The 21,904-nt window shown below is 38.5% G+C and overlaps 2 protein-coding genes across 6 annotated transcripts in view; both read right to left on the minus strand.

The window, feature by feature from the left end:
• Positions 1-4,477, minus strand: part of efnb3a (ephrin-B3a) — a 45,402-nt gene extending 40,925 nt beyond the window's left edge. Inside the window, exon 1 of the mRNA XM_067399347.1 lies at positions 3,519-4,477. Within this exon, the coding sequence (XP_067255448.1) occupies positions 3,519-3,862 (344 nt within the window). The 5' untranslated portion in view covers positions 3,863-4,477. The remainder of the gene's footprint in view (positions 1-3,518) is intronic.
• A 1,486-nt stretch (positions 4,478-5,963) lies between these two features.
• gigyf1b (GRB10 interacting GYF protein 1b) lies at positions 5,964-20,886 on the minus strand. 5 transcript variants are annotated; one of them, XM_067398016.1, is made up of 27 exons: positions 20,713-20,886; positions 18,606-18,711; positions 18,238-18,464; positions 18,061-18,124; positions 17,273-17,402; positions 17,037-17,132; positions 16,726-16,840; positions 16,080-16,182; positions 15,685-15,878; positions 14,471-14,688; positions 14,240-14,345; positions 13,910-14,065; positions 13,668-13,789; positions 13,355-13,586; positions 13,093-13,259; positions 12,553-12,650; positions 12,372-12,469; positions 12,199-12,272; positions 11,069-11,200; positions 10,779-10,982; positions 10,509-10,690; positions 10,264-10,421; positions 10,009-10,172; positions 9,829-9,873; positions 9,563-9,674; positions 6,788-9,209; positions 5,964-6,710 (listed from the first exon to the last, which is right to left on the minus strand). In XM_067398016.1, the coding sequence occupies exons 4-26, from the start codon at positions 18,093-18,095 to the stop codon at positions 9,160-9,162; spliced, it is 2,991 nt and encodes a 996-aa protein (XP_067254117.1). In that variant the 5' UTR covers positions 18,096-18,124; positions 18,238-18,464; positions 18,606-18,711; positions 20,713-20,886; the 3' UTR covers positions 5,964-6,710; positions 6,788-9,159. The 5 variants fall into 5 exon arrangements, with proteins under 5 accessions (XP_067254117.1, XP_067254115.1, XP_067254116.1 ...); XM_067398014.1 differs by having other exon boundaries at positions 20,629-20,886; XM_067398015.1 differs by having other exon boundaries at positions 18,238-18,711.
• Positions 20,887-21,904: the final 1,018 nt, after the last annotated feature.

The raw sequence follows: 21,904 nt of genomic DNA on the forward strand, positions 1-21,904 counted from the left end.
ATTTTAAAGCTTAGGCTTGGGGAAATTAACTCTTTCGAGTTGAAAATGGCACATAAAACCATTATAATGTCTAATTAGTCAAATACATTAAATAAATGAGATGAGAATGAACCATTTAACTATATAAAAATCAATGTATTAAATCCATAAATTCAATAATCTAGGAACCTAAAATGGTTCATAAACATTTGTATGTTTCTAAAGTTGTTCAAATATAAAATTCTTACCGTCTACTACATGCTATCAATATGTTAACAATGTATGTTTCAGGATCTATGCAAATGTATGTGTGCTACACTTTGTGTGCGAATACCTATGATTACTAATGAGACTCAAGTTGTCAGATTTGCCTACCCACAAGTTTTCAGAACATTTCAAAGTATCGTGACTAAGCGATCCATATTAATCTCCTTACTGTACACCAATAATGATCTAATTTGGATTTCCCCAAAGAAATCGTAGAAGAAATATCTAGATAAAGATAAAGTTGATACTATGAGCTATGAAAGAGCAACCTCTGAGCAATAAAATTACCCTTTGGGAAAGAGAGAGAGAGAGCGTGTTGACACAAAAGAATGAGGTAATGAATGAAGAGCGAAAAAAAATAAGAAGATGAATAGGTGAAGGGAATGTGACAGAAAGGGAGAAAGACATTAACCCCGGAAAGAAAAAGTGCAAGAGAGAAAGTGTGTATAGAGGTAGTAATCCCTTCACAGATGGCTTTGTTGCCTGTCTGATGATGGAGCAGTCCATATGATGAACTAATGGAGGGGTGTAGTGTAGAGGATTATCCTCCCACTCTCACACCCCTGGAAACTGAGGTCAAGTGGTACAATTCCATTTTCAGTCCATTTAATGCCACAATCACAATCTCTCTTTTAACAATGTAACATTTTCCATGAGGTCTTATCTCTTCTAAAAAACACTCTCACACACACAAATGGCTAGGAGATGTGGGAGGGACTTGCACTGTGAAGCACATTTACGAATCCTAAAACCATTCTTTCACTAACAATGTTTAATCTCGTTCTGCTCTCGGCCCCTAGAAAGGCTCTATACAAGATCTTTCAGCAATGGAGAAGCAATCAATCACAGATTTGCCAGGAAAAGAAAGGAAAAAAAAAATACTGCACCACAGTAAAACGGTCAAAAGTCTGAAAATCTGATGTAGGCTCTGTGTGCTCTGCCTGTCAGTTTTCCAAAGTATCTTTTCCTACACTTAAAATGTTTTAATTTGAAATGCTTAACCCAGTTAAGAAAGCTTTTATCTGGCTCCAATTAGCAGCTGATTCATTAAATATTGAGGGAGCTATGAAGGATTAAATTTTTAATGTTCATTTTAGGCAGAGAGTTGTACAACAACTTCCCCTGGAGCGATGCATGGAGACAGTCTGTGCTCACCATTGATTACACTCATTGAGGGGCCGAAATCCACTCCTCTCCTCCCACGCACCCATTCATCCCATAACCTGTCTGACCCATTTCAACATCATTTTTTTCTATCAGCACAGACTCTATGGAGATACTATAATGGTTTTCTCCAGACATCAGGTGCATGACTCATGACCTTTTAAAGTTTGCTGTCAGGTTAAAGGTAACAAGTTAAAAGTTAAAATGGATCCCATTTACATTTTAATGCATATTTGTGGTCTTGCTGCGAATTATGCATCTTTGAAAGTTATTTCAAAAACTGTTTGCCTTTGTAATCTTTTAATAAAATTAATAAGTTGGTTTTTCTCTGAAATAATTTTTTTTTTGCTGACATCACTTTTTTTTTCAAAACCCAAAATATAACAATATCCTCTTCCTAAAATATAAAAGCAGCTATATTTTCATGTACGAAAGACCCATTTATACTGTTTAAGAAATTATGAACAAAACATTGGATTTTAGTTTACTAACTGTACTTTACGTTACTGTACTGAAGTCAAAGCAAATGATAAAACATATCTGGAAAATATTTACTTTGTATTAAGTTTAGTGTATTTTTGTAAACCACTTTTTAAAATAAATATTGTATTTTTTTGGGTTAATATATATTTAATAAATATTTCAAGTTAACATTAACAGCCCTAAAAAAAAATAAAAATTGTATGGACCCCCCTGCATGGACCCCAGTTTGAAAACTTCCGACTTGTGGTCTATTAGGTAATATTAACCGATTACCAAATTGTTTTATCAAACTTGCATTCAGTATTGTTCTCCAATCATGTCATGATCCAATCAATCAATATAAAAAAAAAGTCCCACGATACCTTTTTTGCCTCTCAGTTTCAAGCGAGAAATGTCACATTACGAAACCAAAATACGCTATTCATGATTAAAAAAATATATATATATTATATATATATATAATATTCTGGTGTGACTGTGTCTTGTGTGCATATGTGTTAATAAATGTGCGAGAGAGAGAGAGCGAATGAGGAGAGAGGAGGAATGAAAGAAAAGAGAGCGAGATGACCTGAGAGGGATGTGACTGGTGGGGTGTGAGTAAACACGTTGACCTTTTCAGATATCAGAGGGACATTTCTTTCATATGGATGAGTGACTTTCTCCATCTCTTTTTATATATGACTTTATCTGCCCAAACCCTCAATTTCCTTCTCTTTACATAAGTTGAAAGTTCTTTTGCTCAACCTTATTTTTTTTTCTCTCTTTTAGTTTATCTTTTCTGTCTCTCTGATCTGTTTGTCTTTTCTAATTTAATTTCTACCATCAGTCAGAGTGAAGCTCAATGTATGGATCTCTCTGTTCTCAAAGGTTCTCTTTTATGGTGTACTAACCAGAACTTTTTCCTCTTATTTTATCATCTATTTCTCAGGGTTGAGGGAATCCCTGATTCTGTCTCTCACTCAAGGCTTATACTCTTCTTAATGTGTCCAGAGAGCATCCTCAGCAAGGACAAAATTTAGAGGACCTTTGTGTGGGTTTGCAGATTGTGTCACTTTGGGTGAAGCATGACTGCCTTATCTAGGGAGGGCATACACGCGACCCATAATCGGGAACCAGCCAGCCGGAAAATGCCCCCTGTCTCTCTCAGTTGATGGTGTCTGTCCAATCCGTTTACTAGACTGGCCAAACCCACCCCTGTCCCAACTACGGTTACATTTTTATGTAAAAATTTCCCACACTTTCTGACTTCTATCCATGATTTTTCCATCACTTTACAAAGTCAACTGGATAATGACTAAAAAAAGCCAAAGAAAAACTTAAGAACATGGAGCACAAATTGACTATAGAACTTTTTAGGTTTTCTGGGACCCCTGTATGTGGTTTTCAAATCTCTTTTAATGGTAAATCAAAAATAAATGTACATTAATAAAGTGGCAAGAATCATCTTTCTATGGTACAACATTCTGTTCCAACTAGAAATATGCGCTCAAATGTGAATTGACAAAAATTGCTATTTATTTTGAATTGTATTTTTCACACTACTCCAGAGGCATTAGATTCAAATCCATAGTCTGAGCTTGTTGCAAAACTTGGGTGCATGAGTTTTCAATCAACGACTAACGTACCTTCGGTTCAAAGAGTTCCAGTAGACTGGCTCCAAGTTGGTCGCATCCACTGCTAAACTCATCATCAGGAAGATTAAGAGAAATCCCAATCCACTGACCCAGTCCGAGAACGCCATAGCCACCCAGGCTCCCCTCGTCTGGACTCCCATGTTCCTCCTACAAGACAAATGAACGGGACCTAACAGAGACAAAAGACTGGTGGAGGGCTGAACTTCAATAGATCCCCCTGCACTTGAGGAGATGGTGTGACCGCAGCATCCACATCTGAAAGACTCGGAGCACAAATCTCTGAATGTTTGTATAAAGAAAGCAGATTCAGAAACATCAGCCTCCTTTTGTTCCATTCAAAGGAGGCAATGACCTCAACTGAAAGTCTTAAGTATTGTCAGATTTGAGAAGGCAAAGCCATATGGTCAATTTATGAATCTGATTTGGGATGAATTTACAACAATATTATGATTGTGCATGTAGTGAAGTTAAATGATTTAAAGTGCACGCAGACTGATGCGGGGCGCCAGGTCCACTGGTTAGAAATGGTTCTCCATAAACCGCAACATTAGCATTTCTGTCAATGTCTTGAAGTTGTATTTTTACTCATGCTGAGAAAATGAACATCCACCTGGTACAAAAAAAAAAAAAAATCAGCCCTTCGGCAGACAAAAGTCGTGTTGTACTACTTCCCCGCTGGAGCAAAAAACCCTTCTGCAGGTTCAAAATGTAACTTTTCGCTCATCTAATACCCAATATATTATGATGTCCAGTCCTGAAATAACAGAGATGATGTCCGCCAGCACTTAACTTACCCAACGAATTACAGTCCAGCAAAACAAGCAAGAGGCAAAACCGGTTTAGGGCATTAAAAGGAACTAAAGTGGCAGTAATCAGTAAGGGTCGATTGCAACAAACGTAGAAACGAAGGGAACAAGAAACGAGATATTCCTGTAGTCCATGGAAACAACGCGTTGTTCGCTCTGTCCGATTCAATGCTGCTCTGCAAAGTCTCGCGCTTTGACTCGCGCGCCGGCGGCATTGTTGCCAGATCTCAGGAGAAACAGGCAACATGCTCCGATAAACAAGCCTAACCTTAATAGATTACCCGTTTTTCATTTATAAAGGTTTGGGGGTTATGAATTATGGGGAAAGTTTTACTTTTTTTTTTTTTTTTTTTTTTTTCATTGATCATGAAAGAAACACATTACATAAAGTCTAGATTAAGGACAGCTAAATTACAAACTTCAGCAAAATAATAATTTGTATTAAAATAGATAGTATTTTTAATAAACTATTTCAATAATTTAGATAATTAAAGGTTATTTTTTTAATTTGCTCATAAACCGCGGATATGGCAACATCTGCTGGAGGTGCGCGCGCGTGTCGGTGACTGACGGGGAGGAGAGTTTGTGCATGTGTCTTGTCTTGAGAAAAGCACTCTGAGGTATTTTTAATACTATCAAATGTAAAAGTAACTATAACTCAACAAATCAAAAGAACTATACAATGAATTGTGAGGTTGGAAGGCCTCGAGTCGATTTCAGTTCATTGTAATTTTTTTCAATGAGACGTACTGTTTTGTCCAATTGCCTCAACTTTAGTCAAATAGCTCGAGGCTTATCAGGAGAGGGTTTGTGTACTTAAACCTTATGCCCTGTGTCTGATCTAAAAACTGTCCTATGTGGTACAAAAGGGTGATGCTTGGTTCTTTGAATCAAATGGTGGTTCATGCGGTGTAGATTAAGAACCTAGAATTTGTTCCTAATGCAAACAAATAACTAAAAAAAAAAAAAAAAAAAGTTCTCTTTAGCAATTTTATTTAGCTTAATAAAATAAAACGTTTGAGACCCAATCATTACTGAATCTTATGCAATGCAATGATACGCTGAGGTTTTGAAGCAGAAGTGTGATGCTGCCTCATAGTGGAGAACAGCCGCAAAGCAGGAGTAAAATCTGACTAAACCTGTATAAAACTAAAAACAACTATGGTTTAAACCAGGGGTGGCAAATTCACTTCCTGGAGGGCCACAGCCCTGCAGAGTTTAGCTTCAACCCTAATTAAACACAACTCATTCAGTTAATCAAGTATTTCAGGCTTATATGAAAACCACAAATAAGTTTGTGTATTAGAGCTAAAATCTGCAGGGCTGTGTCCCTCCAGGAACTGAGTTTAACACCCCTTGTCTAAACCATGGGCTTTCAACTCTGGCCCTCGAGGTCCACTTTCCTGCGGAGTTTAGCTTCAAACATGATCAAACACACCTGCCTGTAACTTTCGAGTAAGCCTGAAAACCTTGATTAGCTTGTTCAGGTGTGTTAGATTAGTTAGGGAGCTAAACTCTGTAGGAATGTGGCTCTCTCAAGGGCCAGAGTCAAGAATCCCTGGTCTAAACCGACAGCAATGGCAAAATAATGACAGAAAACCAGTTCAACATTTAAAAATTTTATTTTCCGTTTAACATATTTTGATCTTCTCAAAGAAAAACCCCCATGTTCTGTACGTACCCACCTAATTTAAAACTCAAAAAAATTAAATGCTGAACTGACAGAGGAAGGCAAACTACCTCTTTTTTTTACTTTTACAATTCTTTTTTAGATTTCAGCATGTACCAATGTTCATCATCAACCTTTTATCTGTACATGTCAATAATTGCAGTTATTCACTTGAACATTAACATACCGATAATACATACACTGTGGAAACATCCCACAGACTGGTATGATGAATAAAGTCAATGTAGGGGAAACATCCTTAGCCAGGCTCAGATTCCTTTAGATGACTGAGTGGTGTAGATATAGCCTGTGCTGTTTTCCTAGCAAGTGTTACATTAATATCAACCAGGGCAGTTCTATTTTGTACAATTAAGGCATGTGAAACACTCAAAATGATGGACAGAACTCAAACAGGGACCAAAATCATTTACATTATTTACAGGGCATCCAGTCCACATCTCACCCACGAGCAAGAAGGAAGAATGTACGAGTGTCTTTCTACAGACATAAAAAGTCTCTTCACACGCATGTACACAGCTAGTCTGTGTCTGTGGGTCCCAATCTACGTTGTCAGGACGAAAGAGAGAGGAAGCTAAAGAGAAGAAGAGAAAGAGTGGTGGTCTCTTGCTTAATCCAGTTCGACGACATCAGAAGATGTGTACTGGTGCGTGTGATGGTCCAAGCAGGGTTACTTCCATCCTTGAAGAACTGAAAAACAAAAGTCAGGATTAAATCACAAGCACAACGAGTAGAATAGTTTGCAATCTCGGGCCGTCGCATCTCACCTGCTTCGCTGCAGTTCAGTCGTTTCAACTTGCATCCATGAACTCCATGTCAACAATTGCTGTGAAAGTCTCAAATTTCTCATTGTATCAACAGGCAATCATGACAAGTCTGTGTCCTTGAGATTAGTTCAAGTGAAGAAATGAGGAGCGTTTGCTTCAGTCCGTCTCCTCCTCTCCAAACATTCATCACATCTAGACTCCTCAACCCTAAGCAGGGAAGGGAGTTTTTGAAGAAATGATTGATAGACGTGAGAATCTGCGGTTTCTCCGCACAGTAATCTTCTCAAAAAGGCATAAAGGCTTTTTTTTTTAAATCAAACATTCAAAAATGAACACTTTTTTTTTTTTTTCAAATGCTATAGGACTTTCCTTCATTTGATAGTGTTGCAGAGAGCAGTAGGGATTGCAGCTCAAAGGATGCAGAAAACTCCATTCCTTTGGTGTGTGGATAAAACGGATCCACACATATTCCCTCTGTCTCGCTCTCTGAGTAGCACTAAATGCAGCTGGTTGCCACTCCTTTCCGTACTCCAGGATGGCATTTGAGTTAGTGCTGATATCCTCTCCGTGCTTGTTTTTAGTCTTTGTCTTGTTTTTTGTTTTTTACAAAAATATAATCCAGTCAGAATAGAGTGAAATACGTTTAAAGCAGGAAACGTTTCTACAGATGAAGTACCACAATCTCCTCTGTTCTGATCCTCAAGTCTCTTATTCAGGTGAATAAACATTTGATGCAAAACATCACATATTTCGATCCCAAAACCCATGTATTGGGGGAGGGGGGAATAGATTTTGTCTTTTAAAGAAAAAAATTACTGCTACAAACTGCGGATCCTTGGCTCTCAATGGCCCTGTATCAAGAGCGCAATAACAAGATGGAAAAGACAGTTCCATCAAGATGTCGGGAGACAAACTCGATCTCCGGGTGATGTGAGAGTTCTGGAAGAGCACCAGCCGGAGACCGTAAGCTCAGTACAGGCCATGCGCTTTCCAGAATCTGACCTCAGATAATAGGCATATTCCGAATGGTGAGGCGTGTCCCATTTCGCTCCGAGACACTTAAGCCTTGTTTTTAGATGCACTGTTATACATAGTTTGTTTTGGAATACATTCATTCATAATACAACATCCTCATGAGGCAAATAAAAAAAACCCTAACAAATAAAAACATTATTCAAAAAATACAAGGTAGCAGCCTAGAAAGTGCTCCAACTGATAAAGTTCAAATACTTTGTATAGAATAAAAAAATAAATCATTCATCCTTTTTCAACAGCAACAAAAAAGTAACTGACATACAGGATCACAGCGCCCTCATGACGGTGTCAAAACACCAGCCAGCAGAATCCACACACACACAAACACACTTTCTGGACAGAAGGCAATAGTTCACATCATGGACAGAGAATGAGTGATAGGGGAAGAGATGTAATGTAAGTATAGTTTGTAGACAGACAACAAAGGAGCTACATTTATACATAAAACAAACCCAGCGACCACGATTGCCCTCTTATAACAGAGCCAAACGGGCCAAACAGCACCTCAGCCATGCTTTGAAACACTGGAGGGTAAAACACGCAATGCTTGACTGTCCTATCGGTCTCTTTAAGAGCCTATGTACAAAAAAAAAAAAAAGCACAAATGTCTTCTGTCCGTTCACGCACACACACTTTAGCACACATGCTCAATGAAGTACAAAAATTATGTTGAACAAAATAAAAGCATGGCATTTGTTTTATACAGGTTGGTAAGCAATAAAATTTGTGCAGACTTCATCTCTCTTACGCTCGTGCACACTCACAAAAATCCTCATAACCTATCCTAACTTTTTTTGTCTTTTTCTTTTTTGTTAAACAAGTGCAAATCTTCAAGTTTTCAAATTCATATTTTTATAGCTTTACCACGAACATAAAAATACAACAGTGTTTGTCTGTTAGGAGAGATGCTAGACTCAGATCTCCCCTAAAACGTTGCTCAACCTCTGTGTTCGATGTGGCGGAAACCACTCCGTTCCTACCTCTCGTATGTATACTCATACAAATATTCTACACATAATATACGCAACAATATATTCACACATTTTGCATTGTAAAAAAAGGACAAAACTCCATTTCAAATATGAAAACATTAAAGTGCAATGGTTTAGGTAAGGTGCTTTACTGAAGGGAGGCGGAAGAGGAACTCCTCTTCACGTCGAACCTCCCAACGACCTCCTTCTGCTCCTCTCACAGTGCAGAATGAGAGAAAGAGGGAGAAAGAGAGAGGGAGCGTGGACAAATATTGCCCCACCCCTTCCCTCACTGAGCAGTGCACATTCCTCTGCTGATTTGCTCCAGGTTTAAGGCCTCAGGTAAACTCAAGTAGACGGGTTGGGTCAGTAATCCTCCACCTGCTCCAGCTCACCTCCCCCCAGGAATGAGTAGCCTGCGGAGGTGGGAAACAGGAGAACAGAGGTTGAGAGGTCTGAGGGTTCACTTTCTACAAGAAATTTCCCATCTGGGAATATACTAATGACTAATTCATAAACATTCCTTGTACTTTTTTCCCCTTGAAGCAGGGTAGAAAACGCTTTCAATAAGCATATCAGTAAACAGATCCTCTTCTCTAGATGAAGATCTCACTATGACCCAGACAGTAAGAATTTGACTAGGAGCCAGAGCGCAGATTAAAACAACAGTATTTCCAAGGGTTATTCTGGGTAATGTATGCATGTTGATGGGTAAAGCTGAATGCGACCCGGCAGGGGTGCGTGAGTGTATGCGAGCATGCACGCTAACCGAGGATACTGGGGTCAGAGGGGAGCATCATGCTAGGCTTTTTCTTCGCTTTTCCTCCCTGAGTGTCATACAGACTGCCGCCCTTATTAATGTGAGCTGCCTGGAACATTGACTGTAAGGAGAAAAAAAACAGAAGACTTTAAAATACAGCAATGGACACGCAAAAAAGGCAAGTTATACATCCAGATGTATGAAAATTATTACCGATATCATGATATCTTAATATGGAAAAACAATTTAATGCCATGTCTTTTTAAAAATTCTACCTGCAGGGGGAAGTTCATGTTTAATCCAGAGACTTCCTTGGACAGCTGTGGAAAGTTTCAGTACATTAAGAAATCAATCAATCAAAAAATCAATCAATCAATCAATCAATCAAAATCAATCAATCAATCAATCAAATCAAACCCATCAATCAATCAAATCTATAATTGACATTCAGAAACCTGCTGCTGTTGTCTCTGGTGGTTTGCTTTCTGTTTGGCACGGCGCTCCAGGAACTGCTTGGCAAACTCTTTGGCTTCAATGGTATCGCCCAGATAAATGCGGATAAAGTCATGAACTTCATACGGAGACTCCACCTCCTTCAGATATGCCACAATGGTGGGCACTACAGAGAGAAATATAAGCATCAGAACTCTAATTTGAGTTCCTCTTGGAGTAGAAAGCAGGAAGAGAAGCAATCAACAAATGTGAGTTACCATCTAGTGAAGAGGAGTTATTTGCAGACGTGTTGAGAGCGTGGAGCATCTGTTCACACCAAGTGGTGAAACCGTCTTGAGGTTTCATGCCCTGAAGAAGCTTCAGAAGCCTCTCCTCATCATCAGTACGCTTACGCCGATTCAGCATGTATTGATCACTGAGAACATGGACACTTTTGGGGTGAACACTGTGTGTAAAAACACTGGTTTAAAAGGAGAGGTAAATTGTGTGTGTAAATTTGTACCTGAGAGAGGGACTGCTGCGGCTGTTCTTCAGGCCAATGTTGCGATGGCTGGCTTGGTTCTTCATGGCCTCGTCCCACATGCCCATAGCAGGGTTTCCGCCTCCCACCTTGCCTTCCATACTAGCTCCTGACCACATGCCAGCTGGCCCATCATTCCACTGGCCCATTGTCAAACCTCCATGCTGATCAAAACACACATGAAAAGTTAAAGTAGAAGAAACATAATTTCCTTCTAACTGCAAGTGAATAATGAATGATATCAGTTTTTACCCTTTGTTGCTGCTGTGCTCTCTGCTGCTGCTGTTTGTGAAGTCTCTCTGCCTCCAGCTCCAGGAGTCCCATGCTCTTTCCGGTAGCTTTACCCAGAGACAGAGCACCTGCCTGGCTTCCGCTCCACCCTGCGCCCCCTGACACGCTCTGCTGCTGGCTCTGCTGCAGAAACTTCATGATCAACTCCTGCTGCTGACGGCACTGCTGTAAAACACAAACATACAAACTTGTTAGACATCTTAAACATTTCAGAGTGCAACAGTCGTGGCCCAGCACGTGAGGGTGCTCACCTGTTTTCGTCTATAAAGCTCCTCCTCCTCTCTCCTCTTCTGTTCCTCCTGCTGCCGGCGCTTTTCCTCCCTCCGTTTCCTCTCCTCTTCTTCACGCTTCACCCTGAGTTCAGCTTCACGCCTCTCCTGGATCTAACACATGGGTGACACACGCTCAATTAACAAAAGAGAATTATGACTGAAGTTTACATATCCAACATGAAATGTATGTGATCACCTAGATGAGAGAGTAATGTGTGAAGTCACAGTCCTGCTTAAGCCCAAAGCATTCTTCGGGTTATTACGGTAACGCTAGAGTATGTATACAGTAGGGCAGAGATCTTCAACCCTGCACCTGGGTCCCACTATCCTGCAAACTTTATTTCCAACCTGCTTTAACACACCTGCCTGTGTGTTTTCAAGTGATCTAGAAATGCAGGATTAGATACTTCAGGTGAGTTTGATTAGGGTTGGAACCCAGGAACAGGGCAGTAGGGCTTGCATAAAGTAAGAGGAAGGTAGTCAATTACTTCAACCACTGGTCGACATTGTCGGAAGCCATCAAGTACCCAAGTGCGTAATAATCATAACCTTAAAATTCACTTATAGGGATAGTTCACCAAAAAAAGGGAAAATTATCCCATGATTTACTCACCCTCAGGCCATCCTAGGTCTATAGGACTTTCTTTTAGACTAACACAATTGGAGATATATTTAAAAATATCCTGGCAATGGTAGTGAACGGGGGGGCGTTTTTTTGAAGATGCCATTAACAAATATTTAAAATATGTTGTTTTGTTTCTACATTAATTTGGAGATTAAATGTGAAATTATTACAATATAAAATATATAAAAAAACATTAATGTTAGGTGCAATTAAATCACAAATAATTACAGAAAACGTGCAATTAGTTAATTTTTCAAAATTGATTGACAGCACTAGTACAAAGACATTTGATCCGTCCTAACTTCTGAAGAGAAACGACACAGACACTGGACAAGTAATGAAGTAAACTGAAGTAATGCGTTGGGCTTTAGTCACCACTGAACCTTTGATCAATACAAGACCAGTAAACTTTAGCAGGACTGACTGTTTTACTGTAGCATATTTTGAATGGCAATTTAATTTGAAGATTACATAAATTGCCTACTTTCTGCAAATGTTCAAGAGTTGGACCCTGAGCGGAGTTACTCATGGTTAAGTCCCACAGACTGGTCTCACCACCTAAAAAAAAACAAAAAAAAAACGTAAAGCCAATGGTATGAACAATAGGACTTCACAAATAAAGTGGCTATTACAAAGCATCAATACAGCTGGCATTACCTGACTGCTGAGAGACTGAGGTAGGCATGTCCCACAAGGGCCCGGTGTCTGGCACTGACATGGACCTGTTCATCGCAGGCATCCCAGTCTCCCCACACCTGAGATGCAAACACATCACTCACAAACCAAAACGTATGTATATACCCGGTCGGCTGATACATTAATCACAAGGGGTTGATACCTGTTTATGTGCTGAAATCTCATCTGAAGTTGTTGGTACAGGGCTGCAGTGGCAGCTTGCTCTAATTGTTTCTTCAACAGCTCCTGGTCCATGTTCCCCTAAAGCAACAGAAAACAGACAAAAAAGTTGTAATTCTATCCAACTTTACTATTTTAAACTATTTGTCTTCTTTATTTTTAGAATTAGATAGTGGAGAACAGTAAAGCAATGATGGAGAAGGACAGGAGGATATCATGATATGTCGGAGCACTGCCCACAAAAATTGACATTGATAACTATAACTTCTGGTCATTTTTACTCAATATGGATTATAATCTAACAACAGCCTATCATACAGTACATATCATAATTAATATACAAATTTCTAGGGCAATAGATAATCAAATTACACATTTATGGCAAATAAAAGGGCTTTCAGTATTATTCTAAAAACCTTCAGGTACAAGGTTAAAATTGTATCATCTTTGTAACAAAGCTTAATTCTAATACATGGCACAGAATTTCATGAAACCCTTTTATGAATAATTCACTGTTCCTCACCAGAAGTGGAGGAGGGGAGGGGCCAGGAGAGAAAGGCACACGTCCCCACATCTTGATAACTTCACCCAAGGGCTGAAATCCCTCATCACAGCCACGTTTGACCAGCAGGTTCATGGTGAAATACCCCGCTTGAAACCACTCACACATCTCCACTGTAGTGAATGGACCTGAAAGACAGACAACCAAGACAGCTCAACATTTTAGGCTGTAATGAAAACAGAAAACATCCACTTATGAACGAGGATGTGGTAGTGAGCATTACCTTGAATCTCCCCTTGTGGGTCTTTGTAGAACCACTTCATTGCGGACTCGTGAGAAAGGGGTAGGGCACTAGCGGAGTGCGGGAGTGTGTGTGGGGTGGAGTGAGAGAGCGTGTGTGTATTCGGGTGTGAGTGAGTGTGTGCCGCGTTGATGTGGCTCTCCTGAAGAGCTTGAGTGAAACATTCCTCTTCAAGGGACGTGTCTTGCAGAGACGCCACCATCTTCTCAGCCTCCTTTAAAAGAGATTTTTTTTTTTACTTTGCACTTCTATCATAAGAACATAGAGCAACAAAAATAAGCAAACACACACAGACCTGCTGAAGGTGCTTCATGCCATCTTCCTCCTCAGTGTCTCCCCCTACTGTTGGAAGATCATTACCAGTGGTTGACGGAGGAGAGGTGCTCTGCGTCTGAGGTGTGGTGCCAACTGCTGGAGCTGAATTTATAAGAACAAATGCAGCCTTAATCCGGAGTGTGTTGCATGGCAAATTCTTGAAACAAATATGAAAAAGGCTTAAAGTGAAAAAGAGTGAAAGCAAGAGAAAGGAAAGAGTACCTTCAGATGGCTGGGGTGCAGGTTTGGAGGGGGGAGGGACTATGGGTTTGGGAGTCTCTTGCTCTGAAGGGTGCACAGGAGCAGGAGCAGACACAGCATGAGGAGATGATGACTTCCTGTCTCCATCACACACAGCTGTTGCCTCACACTCTTCAGCTAAAATAAGAAGAGACAAATTTAGAAAACTGTTAAAAAAAGTGAGAAAACATTTCAGCATGAGAAATGGAAGTCGCTAATGGTTTAATGTCAAGGGCAAGAGCCATTTCCTGTTAAATGTACCAGATAGAGAATCAATCAAATGAGCTTCTGGTATACTACAGGTTTTCTTACATTTATCAGCAGGGCTGTCTGTCTTCTCCTGACCACCTTCCTCTTCCTCCTCCAGAGCCTCAAATTCCAGTTCCTGGTCTTCGGGGATTGCATCTCTGGAGTTTTTCTGAATGGACACAGAAACTTAATTTAATCTATTTGTTTTACTAATTTAACAGGAAGTTACTTAACAGTCATGTGCAAGAATGCATTTTAACTTTAACCTAACAAAATCATATTTGAAGAGCGAACCTTGATGCACATAAAGGCTCCAGAAGAATCAAAGGTTCCCATCTCTCCCTCTTCTTCATCGGTGCACCATTCAGGCAGGCCATCTCGCTCTTCCTCTCCTCCCTCACTTCCAGCCCTTCTCCGTCCACCTTCACCGTCTCGGAAGTCAAAGTCAAACTTCCTACGACGGCCTTCCCCACTGCTATGATCCCGCCAACCTGCTGAACGAGGACCCCCGTCTAGATGAGAGAAAAAAAACAGTTTAAATATAGCTGCGACCAGCAATTACCATGGTTCAAGCGCTTTAAGGCATTTATTGCTTCTATTCAGTTGGGGTCTAGGCCAACACGAAATAAAATAAATAAGCCACAATGCGTAACACACAGATGTAGGACAAAAACAATAACATTCACAACAATGGTACTCCACGGTGGCTGATTTCTTTCCAATTTCTCATGGGCCTCTAGGCCAGTAAGTCAAACAGGCCCAGCGAGTTTCGTTCCGATCTGCTTCACAGCACCTTGGACCAATACACTGCGTGCCAGTTATCAATCGGACTGACTGTTGCCTAGCTATAGCCGCTTTAGTGGGGTTTTTCTTTCTTCATTTTATAGCACCACCAAGTGGCCAGTAGCCACATCCTTTTTCAGGTGACCACAGACTGAGCCCGTACACAGGTGTACCAAGTTTGGTGAAATTATCTCATTCTGTTCAAGAGTGATAGCAGTTTTAGTAAAACTGGCCACGCCTACTTCAAACATCTTTGTGTCCTGTCAGGGACATAAATTGAAATTTCAACTTTTTATTATTATTATTATTATTATTATTGAAAATAAGATTCCAGAGAAATTTTTATGAACTGCTTTGGTTCTGATTGGGTTTTTCAAAAAAAAAAAAAAAAAAAAATCCTTGCTTGAGCCAAGGATTCCAACAATATAAGACACTTGAGCCTGCGATTAACAGTTAAGGAGTTATGAGCGATTTTATACTTTTGATCGCTGTAGCACCACTGTCTGGCCAAATGGGGTGAGCCTTGGTGACGTTGTAGACAGGGTGGGTACTACCATCCCCCAAAGTTTCAAGCCTCTACAGCTTAAGGTTTGGTCCGCCCGGTCACTTTAAAAAATCCTAACAATTACAATAAGGTTTCAGCACTACGTGCATAAATCCCTAAAAAAGAAATAAAATAATTTAAATATTTACAAAAAAACAAAAACAACAACAAAGGAATGTACCTTCACGACGACTTCCAGCAATCCTCCAGCTTCCGCCAGGTTCTGCTGCATCATCGTCCTCCTGCTCCTCTCTGAGCGTACGCCAGTTATCGCTGTCTGAGCGTGCGTATTCCTTCCTTCCTCCTGCTCCGCCCTCCTCAAATCCACCACGCCCACCTTCACGCCTCAAGGGCTTTTCAAAGCGCCTCTCACCTCTGAAACAGCAAATATTATATTAATGATCAGCACAAGAGAACATGAACATCTCTCACTTATACTTAAGTTATTCTACATTCTGCACCAACATCTTAATGAATTCAAGTTATACAAATGCATGTTACAAGTATACTGATATTCAAATAGATATGTGAATTGTATATTTTACTTACAAATGCACAAATGAATGTTAAACCCACCTGTCATCCCAGCTCTGGCTGCGGTGCATCTCTCGTCCTCGGCCAAACCCGACATCTTCATCCACACTTCTTTGGTAGAATCCGCCTTCTCCTCTGCCTCTCCCTACAGACAGACAAAATATTAAAAATATATATTTTTAAATATTATTCTATTAATAATAATAATAATTATTATATAATAATATAATAAATGTACACATTATTTATATATATATATATATATATATATATATATATATATATATATATATATATATATATATATATATATATATATATACATACACACACACATTTATTAAATATTATATTTTTTTTTGGGAAGAGATGGAATGTGACCTTGACATTTCTTTGTAATTATTCTGTAATTATTAAAAAAAAAAAAAAAAAGATGAAACTTATGTAGCTGGAAAGACGATCTTCACTGTAGTCTCACACACACACACACACACACACACACAAATCAAATTTTATATTCATGTCCATACTGAAATTATTTAATAAAGCAATCATGTAATTTCTGTACTTGCATCACAGAATTGGAAAAACAATCACCATTTTCTACCAGGTTTTCTAACCACTCACTCGCCCCATCAGCTAAACAGATCAGTCCTGTTCCAAATTCACACCAATGGTCACAACCCACCTCGACCTCCTCGAGTGCTTCCACGCCCTCTAGCTACACCTGTTGGTACAGCACCACCTCCTTTACCCATAAGCCTTAGCACAGCCACACTGTTCACAGACATGGAGAAGTTTCTCTGAAAGGTGAGAGAAATTAAAAGAAAAACATGAATGATATGTTACATGTTTACAACTGTGATTGGCTACAATGATCAATGCATGGGAACGTTTGAAAGCAGGCATCTATCAGCAGACAGGTTTTGACAACTCTAGATGAAATTAGCTTCTTGTGATCGCTACAAGATCAGGGAAGGCAGAGGAGTGAAGACTCACCTGCTCCTCTTCAGTCAGGGGCACCAAGGCCAACGGCTGCTGAGGCTCATCCTGCAGGATAGCAGCAAACTCCTTATCCTGCATGTCCTCAGGGATCTTAAACGAACAAAATCTCAGTTAAGTCATGTAATGGAGAAAAACGTATTAACTCTTACCGACTACTATAATGAATAGAACAGGCGGCCTGTGCGGTTTAATTGATTTGACTTTTACTGCAGGTGCCGTGAATCCCTCACCTTGTTATCTTTGACATAAAGTGCTAACATCTCCTCGCGGCCATAGCGGTAGTCGGCCAACTTGGACTTTGGCATTGCAGGGGAAGGGGGAGGGGACGTCACACTCCCCCCTCTGGATAGTGCACGGAGCCTGAAGCAAGCAGACGCCATCGTGATTATTTACATCATGCATTTATACACAAATAATCATTCTGGATTTAATATTGTGTATAAGCAGACAGAGAGATTGATCTTTTATTTAATAAAAAATTATCTAAATTAAAAAAAAAAAAAATCACAAATTACACAAAAAGGGGAAACATCTGTTTCCTTCTGCTGACACTTATAGGGGAAGTAAGACAGAAAAAAAAAAAATTCACCCAGAACATAATGTGGCAGTTCATAAATTTACAGCACACTAAATATTCCTCACAAAAGGATAACAATAAGGCAAATCAGATTATCCAACATATTTTTAAATGTGTTTAACAGGGCAAAACAATTTTAACTTTATGTACTTCAGTCATGTTTTTAGATCAATGGAAGAAAAATGTGTTCCTCCAACATACTGCCAAAATGTCCAAATCCTTTATCTCTCAATCATCAAAGTGCAAAAAAGTGCATATGTTTGAAGTGCAAAAACACTCTGCAAGTGCCAAAAGCAAGTAAACATTGATTTTGGCGAGAGTTACTGGCCAGAGGGTTGGTAACTGTACTGTACTTAAGGTAAGAGTTTATTTCCATAAATGGAGACCTGCAAAATAAAGCACATTCATTTGAATTCATACCATCTGAAATGCATATATTACCATTCTGGACCGAAGTTAAGTGTCTCAGCAGTCATATTCTGGGTGTCCAGAGGGCTCAAGGTTTCTGTTATTAAATGACAAGTCAAAGTCTCATTTATCAATCAACATACACACATCAAAATATGAGATGTTATTAATATAAAACAATACAACAAGAATATCATGGGCGGTGCTTACCTTGTCCAAAGAACAGGACCAGGATGAAAGGGGGGGACAGGAATGAGGTGGTTCTGTCAGAGCTTGTACGGTGGTTCTGTGTGCTGAGGTGGACTTGGTAATTCTAAACTCTGTATGAATATTATAATAGCTGCCAGTTTCAGGGAAATAAAGGCTGATGAATACCTAGCCAGATATAAGAGCTCCAAAAGATGGCACACCACCCTAATGTGCCAGTAACTTCAGATCTTTTAAAAAAAAAGATTCAGTAAATTGAAAACACTTCAGAGAGAAAAAACACACTATGTTTAAGAATTTGTGGCAGCATAAATAACAGCAACTGCTGTTGGACAAAATCTTTCAGGGCAGTTTGTAATGCCGTAACTAACTATTGCTGGGTAACTCTCCTCTTGATTCTTCAGCTCTTATTTATATTCATATTTTTTTTTAAATTCTTTTTACATTGACAAGCCTTCAGCTCCCAACTCCTCACACCTGCAGAGAAATAAAACAGTAAAACTGACTGCTTATAGAGCAACATTTAAATCATGCAATGCCTATTAGATGCTTGCGTAAAAATAGGGATGCAAACACATCAGGGGTGAAAAAGGTGAGGAGAAAAAAGCGAGACATCCCATACCCCCACCCGAAAAAAACTATATTTATATTATAGCTATATTTAATATTCATATTGACTTATGAGTTGAGTATGTGCGCTAAAGCTGCGCAGATTACATAAACTTCGCTAGCATATTGAGTGAACGTAATTTGTGAAACAACCTGCCAAATTGCCTAGCATATTGATTTGACATTGTTACCCTCCACAGATGGCTTTTACCCGCATTTTACAGGTCTTTATTTCAAACCCTGTCATTATAAAATTGCACAGAACATTGTGTGTGTGTAAAAGCAAACCGTTTCATTACGTTATGCCAATAAAGTATTGTAGAGTTCAACTAAAGTTGTATTCATTGGCAAAATGACAATGTTATTAGTGTTATACAAATTGTATTTGGAATAATAAAAAGTATAATAATGATAATGAAACGGTTTTCATGATTTCATTCACTGTAACCCTGTCCAAAGACTTCTATTCTTCTATTCATCTTGAGCGGTTTTGGTCAGTACTTCAACTTAAGCTTATTTTCAGTTCAAAATGTTTAATTTTCATTGAAGTTTTTCCATCTTATATATTTCGATATTTCAGATTTATATTTAATTGTTTTCGTTAAAATAAACAGAATTAAAAATATACAGCAAAAACATTTTGTACACTTACTGGTCATTAAAGAGAATTGAAAAATATATAGTGTATATATGTTATATATGTATAGTGTATATGAATATAATTATACACTACACTTTGTTATAAACATAAATATAACATTAATTTTAAAATTCAAACTAAACCTACTGTATTTAATCACTTAATTCCAAATTTTTGCCATCTAAAAGCAAGTGCAAATAAACAATAACAGTCCAAAACTGCTCAGTTTCTCAAAAAGATTTACTAGTTGCAAACAATAAAGTAACAATTTAATATTTTACTGAAAGGCAATTTTGGGGGCAATGACACAAATATATTTAACTTTTTATTTAATTTATTTTACCAATAAATCTATGTGTATCAAAGAATTACTGATTTTTCCTCACAGATGTGACCATTGACAAGTATTGTTACCATGACTTATTTGAACTTATTAGAAACTTTAATAACAGACACTACAAATTTTATTATACACCAAATAAGGCAGTTAATTATGTGCATGCATGAATGGACATTTATCATGGACACATTTAAGAAAAACAATAGGAATGAAACAGCTCTGGACGTGAAATTATTTAGACAAAACTTGTAAAAATGTGCACATTAAATCAAGTCAGTCTGCACTTCCATTATAGCTGAAAACTGTAAAAACGTCAAGAACTTTTACTGGTGGGATTAAATGAATTAAATGACATTTATTAGAAGCCAAAAGAGGACTACACAGAACTCATGTTATAGTTTAACAGCCAAAAACCTTCCGTGACAACTTTCCAAACTATAATCATAACTCCAAAAGCATGAGTCCAGCTTAACGCGACAAAACACTCGTCGCGATGTTATGCAACACGGTTGAGACCGAGATATGTTTCTAATGAAGGTTAAGAAGTAATCTATTATAATCAGCGAAATAAGTCTGAGACGTTTTAAGAAAACCAAGAGCAGGAAACGCAGCTGTAACGTCTCAAATATGCTCGCGTTGCGTCCTCGCTGCAGGCCTTCACTACGAGCCCTCCAACCATCTGATACAGAGCGATTAGCTCCAACCACATAGATGTGCGATTACCACTAAAACATGATTTCACGTAACGTTACCAATGCACAAAGCACGCTACCCACTGATAAGCTGAAAATGATTTAGCACGCACCTTTTCTGCGAGCCTGCTGGCCAGCTAGGCTAAACTAGCCAGCCACTGTTTTCTCCAGAGTTAGATCTTCTTTAAAGAACTCACTCTTTTTGCACGCACGTGCTCCGCAGTAACCGATGGTTTGAACTGGTATGTCTCCGTTTTGATCACTTGTCTTGTGTGAGTTTCAATGTTGAATTGAATATCTATTTTTTTTTCCCGTATCTGCAACGGTCGCAATGAGTTTTTCTGTCTCGCTCGGTCGTCTTGTTGTTTGTGTTTTACAAAAATGGCTGTTGGACATGAACCACATGAGAATTTCATCCAATGAACCGCGAAGCTCTTCTTCTTCTTTTTGATCGACGGAGGATAGAGAACTAAAATAGCGCATTACTGCCATCCACTGCTAGCGGGCTGCAGAATCACTGGATTGTATGTTCTTTTCTTTTTCGTTTTGTTTACATAATAATAATAATAATAAATTATTATTATTATTATTATTATTATTATTTATTATTGTATTTTTATAATTAGTACTATTAATTAGTACTGGCTTTTGCTGGTATGTTGTATGACTTGTTTTATTTGCAAAAGTTTTTTTATTTACAAAACTACGATAAGGATAAAAAAAAAATACAACATTTGAGAACAACAAGTTGAGGATTATATAAAGGGAAATAAATTAATTTAAAAAATGTGGGATGTTTTTAAAGCCTTTTAATTGGAGATTTTTTAAGTGATGATAGAATTTAAATTTAAGCTGTTTTGCTGTATGGGATTTTTTTAATACCTGCTGAACTCGGAACTGCTTACTGTACCGCTCTTACTTTTTTTTCCTTTTTTTTTTAACCATATTTCTGAGGCTGCCATATCCTCCTGGGACTCAGGAATAGACTTTAGTCCTCTGTAGTGGACATTATATTTTAATGATTTCTCTGACAACATACATGTCACAGTTTGGATGTCTGGATGTCCTGTAAAGAGCACATTCAGGACTTTGCAGAGATATCACATTTTTAGAGGTTTCCATATGACAACAACAACTCCTTGGTCTTTAAATATGACTGAAAAATTAAATTAATTAATTAAAATTAATTAGCACTCTTATGGAAATATGATAATATTTTGTAAATATAATTTAAATCGAATTAATTTTCAAATTGTAAATCAACATCTCAGGAAAATGTTATAGGTTTATAATCAAAATATGACTTTCTGTTACGAAACAGGGACATTGATTTCATACATGTCCACTGTAGAGGACACCAGGACTTAAATCATGTTTATCAGGCATTTT

The sequence above is a fragment of the Chanodichthys erythropterus genome, chromosome 10 (assembly GCF_024489055.1).
Source record: "Chanodichthys erythropterus isolate Z2021 chromosome 10, ASM2448905v1, whole genome shotgun sequence".
NCBI classification, from domain to species: domain Eukaryota; kingdom Metazoa; phylum Chordata; class Actinopteri; order Cypriniformes; family Xenocyprididae; genus Chanodichthys; species Chanodichthys erythropterus.

Excerpts from the sequence above, each read along its gene's own strand:
- gigyf1b (XM_067398016.1), bottom strand. The coding sequence starts at position 18,095 with ATGACTGCTGAGACACTTAACTTCGGTCCAGAATG. Across the intron at positions 13,260-13,354 it reads CCCACAAGGGGAGATTCAAG|GTCCATTCACTACAGTGGAG; the intron begins GTAATGCTCACT and ends TCTGTCTTTCAG. Across the intron at positions 10,422-10,508 it reads CGCAGCAGTCCCTCTCTCAG|TGATCAATACATGCTGAATC; the intron begins GTACAAATTTAC and ends CCATGTTCTCAG.